This window comes from Procambarus clarkii, chromosome 18 (genome assembly GCF_040958095.1).
Source record: "Procambarus clarkii isolate CNS0578487 chromosome 18, FALCON_Pclarkii_2.0, whole genome shotgun sequence".
NCBI lineage: Eukaryota > Metazoa > Arthropoda > Malacostraca > Decapoda > Cambaridae > Procambarus > Procambarus clarkii.
Window position 1 is genome coordinate 45,954,461 of NC_091167.1, and position 4,393 is coordinate 45,958,853.

The 4,393-nt window shown below is 50.5% G+C and overlaps 1 protein-coding gene across 1 annotated transcript; it reads left to right on the top strand.

The window, feature by feature from the left end:
- The first annotated feature begins 2,240 nt into the window (after positions 1–2,240).
- Positions 2,241–4,141, top strand: LOC138366132 (uncharacterized). Its single transcript, XM_069326875.1, has 2 exons — positions 2,241–3,485; positions 4,031–4,141. The coding sequence occupies exons 1-2, from the start codon at positions 2,241–2,243 to the stop codon at positions 4,139–4,141; spliced, it is 1,356 nt and encodes a 451-aa protein (XP_069182976.1).
- Positions 4,142–4,393: the final 252 nt, after the last annotated feature.

A 4,393-nucleotide genomic window follows, 5' to 3' on the forward strand; every position in this document is an offset into this window, starting at 1 on the left:
ATCAATCTCTCACCTTACACTGCGTCTTACATGCCAATAAGCATTCAAGCACTCCCCTTATATAATTTCATGTGTTTACCGTGAATCTCTGTTCTGCTCCTAGAACCTCACTACAATGAATATCTCTAGGTCTTCCAAAATATCGGGAAAGGCACTTCTGCAGTTCTCCCAATCTGCTACACAACGAAGTCCTAATCCGACGTAAGTGACGCTTCACCACAGATTCCACGGAGACATGTGTAGCTCCCATACAATGCTTGAAATCAACTCCTCACTAGGGAGTTCAACTCTTCCACAGAGTTCAGCATACACTTCTTCTCCAGCCTCGAAGTTCCTCCATTAAGTTCACAACAAAGTGCTGGCCTAGGATATGTGATAGGTCAAGGTGAGGTTGGTTCAGTGAGAACGAAAGTGGAAGCCATCGATTATTTCCCGGTTCCCAAAGGAAAGAAGGAGTTGTTAAAGTACTTAGGCATGACCGGATATTACAGGAAGTTTTGTAAGAATTTTTCCACAGTAGCCTCTCCTATGACATGTTTGTTGTCATGGAATAAGAAGTGGGAATGGAATGGAACAGCGCAATGAACAATGAACTTGTGAAGAACATGGAGATAAAGTGAAAATATGAACTGACCTTTGCAGAGAACATGGAGAATATGAAAAAGAACACAAAAAAACAAGGAAGAGACGGTGAGGAACTTATGAAGAACATGCTAAGAACATTATGAGAATATGACAAAGATCACAGCAACATGGAAAAACTGGTGACAAATATGATCTGAACATGCAGAGAACATGAATAGTGAGTATTAAAGTTGTACAGAGAACATGGAGATAATGCGCAAATAGTGTTAGATTATTGGATAATAGCTGTACTTTTAAATTCTGGGGAGGGAAGGAGGGAGGTTTGGAAGAGACGGGGAAGGGGCGAGATGCGAGGAGTAGGGGTGCAGGGGTTAGTGGGTAGGGGACGATAAGGGTGTGGGGGGTGGGGGAGATAAGGGGGGGGGTAAAGTTAGGTGTGATTTGACGTAGTTGAGTAAACAAAGGCTATTGAAGGAGAGGTTATAGTTACTTTGATAAGGTGATAGACTGGAGAGTGTCTTGATCTGAATTAATTAAGTTCGATAAACTAAGGTAGAGGACAAGAGTTGGAGCTTGGACTTTGGACTCTAACTGGAATCTGTTAAATTTTCGATCTCAAACTGGACTCTGATTTATTTTTGGACTTTAACTGGACTCAGAACATTTTCAGGCTCAAACTGGTTTCTGACTAATTATGGTCTCAAACTGGACTCTGTTCAATTTCGGTCTTAAAATGGTCTCTGATTATTTTCGGGTTTAAAATGGCCTCTGTCAAAATTTGGGCTTCAACTGGTCTCTGACAATATTTTGGTCTAGAGTGGTCTCTGATTAGTTTTGGTCTCAAATTGGACTCAGTTCAATTTCAGTCTTAAAATGGTCTCTGACAATATTTAGGTCTAAAAATAATCTCTGAAATTATTTTGGTCTTAAATGGACTGTCAAATTTTGGTCTTGAACTAGACTCTGTAAAATTTTGGTCTTCAACTAGACTCTGAAGAAATTCGGTCTTTAACTGGTCTCTGAATGATTCTCGATCTTAAAATGGACTGTCAAGTTTTGGTCTTAAAACGGACTCTGTCAAAGTTTGGTCTTAAACTGGTCTCTGTTAAATTTCTGCCTTCTACCGGACTCTGAAGAAATTCGGTCTTGAACTGTTCTCTGACAAATTTTCGGTCGTACCTGGTCTCTGAAATTATTTCGGCCTTCAACTGGAATCTGAAGAATTTTGGTTAAACAGCAGTAAATGAATATAAAACTAAAACTTACTGCTAAGATGTTAATTTTCATTAACAAATTACCTATGAACATATTTTTAGAAAATGGTCTTTTGAAATATTTTCTATCTTAAACTCTTAGATAAACTTCTATGATTATATGATTTGTGAAAAAAATTAGGCCTTAAACGAGTGTAACTGAGCAAGGAGCAAACTCTGTAAAAATGTTGGACTCAAATTGGTGAAGCACAGCGAGGAATTTTTCATTAAGCCCCTGGCGGCTTAGCGAGGAATAAAAGTGACACATTTTCCCTGAAAAGGGGTTTGGCACAGCGAGGAATTGGGAAATTTTACCTGGAGGAGGCTTGGAGAGGAACAGAATTTTTTAGGGTCATTCCTCGCTGCGCCTCCTTCCCTACTACTAAAATCCGGCCCTTGGTGATGCTCCTCGACAGTGAAGGTGCGGCCCACACCCGGGTGATGGCCCCAGACAGTGAAGGTGCGGCCCACACCCGGGTGATGGCCCCAGACAGGGAAGGTGTGGCCAACACCCGTGTGATGGCCCCAGACAGGGAAGGTGTGGCCAACACCCGTGTGATTGCCCCAGACAGGGAAGGTGCGGCCCACACCCGGGTGATGGCCCCAGACAGGGAAGGTGCGGCGCACACCCGGGTGATGGCCCCAGACAGGGAAGGTGCGGCCCACACCCGGGTGATGGCCCCAGACAGGGAAGGTGCGGCCCACACCCGGGTGATGGCCCCAGACAGGGAAGGTGTGGCCAACACCCGGGTGATGGCCCCAGACAGGGAAGGTGCGGCCCACACCCGGGTGATGGCCCCAGACAGGGAAGGTGCGGCCCACACCCGGGTGATGGCCCCAGACAGGGAAGGTGTGGCCAACACCCGGGTGATGGCCCCAGACAGGGAAGGTGTGGTCAACACCCGGGTGATGGCTCCAGACAGGGAAGGTGCGGCCCACACCCGGGTGATGGCCCCAGACAGGGAAGGTGCGGCCCACACCCGGGTGATGGCCCCAGACAGGGAAGGTGCGGCCCACACCCGGGTGATGGCCCCAGACAAGGAAGGTGCGGCCCACACCCGGGTGATGGCCCCAGACAGGGAAGGTGTGGCCAACACCCGGGTGATGGCCCCAGACAGGGAAGGTGCGGCCCACACCCGGGTGATGGCCCCAGACAGGGAAGGTGCGGCCCACACCCGGGTGATGGCCCCAGACAGGGAAGGTGTGGCCAACACCCGGGTGATGGCCCCAGACAGGGAAGGTGTGGTCAACACCCGGGTGATGGCTCCAGACAGGGAAGGTGTGGCCAACACCCGGAAGGCAGCCCCAGACAGGGAAGGTGTGGCCAACACCCGGGTGATGGACCCAGACAGGGAAGGTGTGGCCAACACCCGGGTGATGGCCTCAGACAGGGAAGGTGTGGCCCACACCTGGGTGATGGCCCCAGACAGGGAAGGTGTGGCCAACACCCGTGTGATGGCCCCAGACAGGGAAGGTGTGGCCAACACCCGGGTGACGGCCCCAGACAGGGAAGGTGTGGCCCACACCTGGGTGATGGCCTCAGGCAGGGAAGGTGTGGCCCACACCCGGGTGATGGCCTCAGGCAGGGAAGGTGTGGCCCACACCCGGGTGATGGCCCCAGACAGGGAAGGTGTGGCCCACACCCGGGTAAGGGCCTCAGACATGGAAGGTGTGGCCAGCAGACCGGGTGGTGGCCCCAGACAGGGAAGGTGTGGCCAGCAGACCGGGTGGTGGCCCCAGACAGGGAAGGCGTGGCCAGCAGACAGGGTGGTGGCCTCAGACAGGGAAGGTGTGGCCAGCAGACAGGGTGGTGGCCCCAGACAGAGAAGGCTTGGCCAGCAGACCGGGTGGCGGCCCCAGACAGAGAAGGCGTGGCCAGCAGACCGGGTGGTGGCCTCAGACAGAGAAGGCGTGGGCAGCAGACCGGGTGGTGGCCCCAGACAGGGAAGGTGTGGCCAGCAGACCGGGTGGCGGCCCCAGACAGAGAAGGCGTGGCCAGCAGACCGGGTGGTGGCCTCAGACAGAGAAGGCGTGGCCAGCAGACCGGGTGGCGGCCCCAGACAGAGAAGGCGTGGCCAGCAGACAGGGTGGTGGCCCCAGACAGGGTAGGCGTGCCCAGCAGACCAGGGGCCAGATTCACGAAGGTACTTACGAAGGTTTTTCGTATTAGATACGAATGTTTTGCTTCTTAGCGCCTTCGTGGCGGCTACGTCGGTATTCAGGTAGCTACACTGAGTCGAAAAACCTTCATAAGTTTGGTCCGGGATCTAGGTGTGGTTTCTACCACTCGTAGCTTTACGTAAACTGGATATAACTCAATTTTTCTCTACTACATAACACTGGGGTCGATTTTAAGATTTTGGAACATAAACAAAAGATTATAAAAATTTAATCTCGTGAAGAGGAGTCCTTCGTGTTAGTTATATATGCATTATCTGCTTGAAACTTTGAGTAAATATGTCTTTTATGATATTAGAATTAGTTTTATAATAGCAAGATATACCCGTAGTTATTAAGTAAATAAACACTGGTGAACATGAAATATGAGAGAAGGT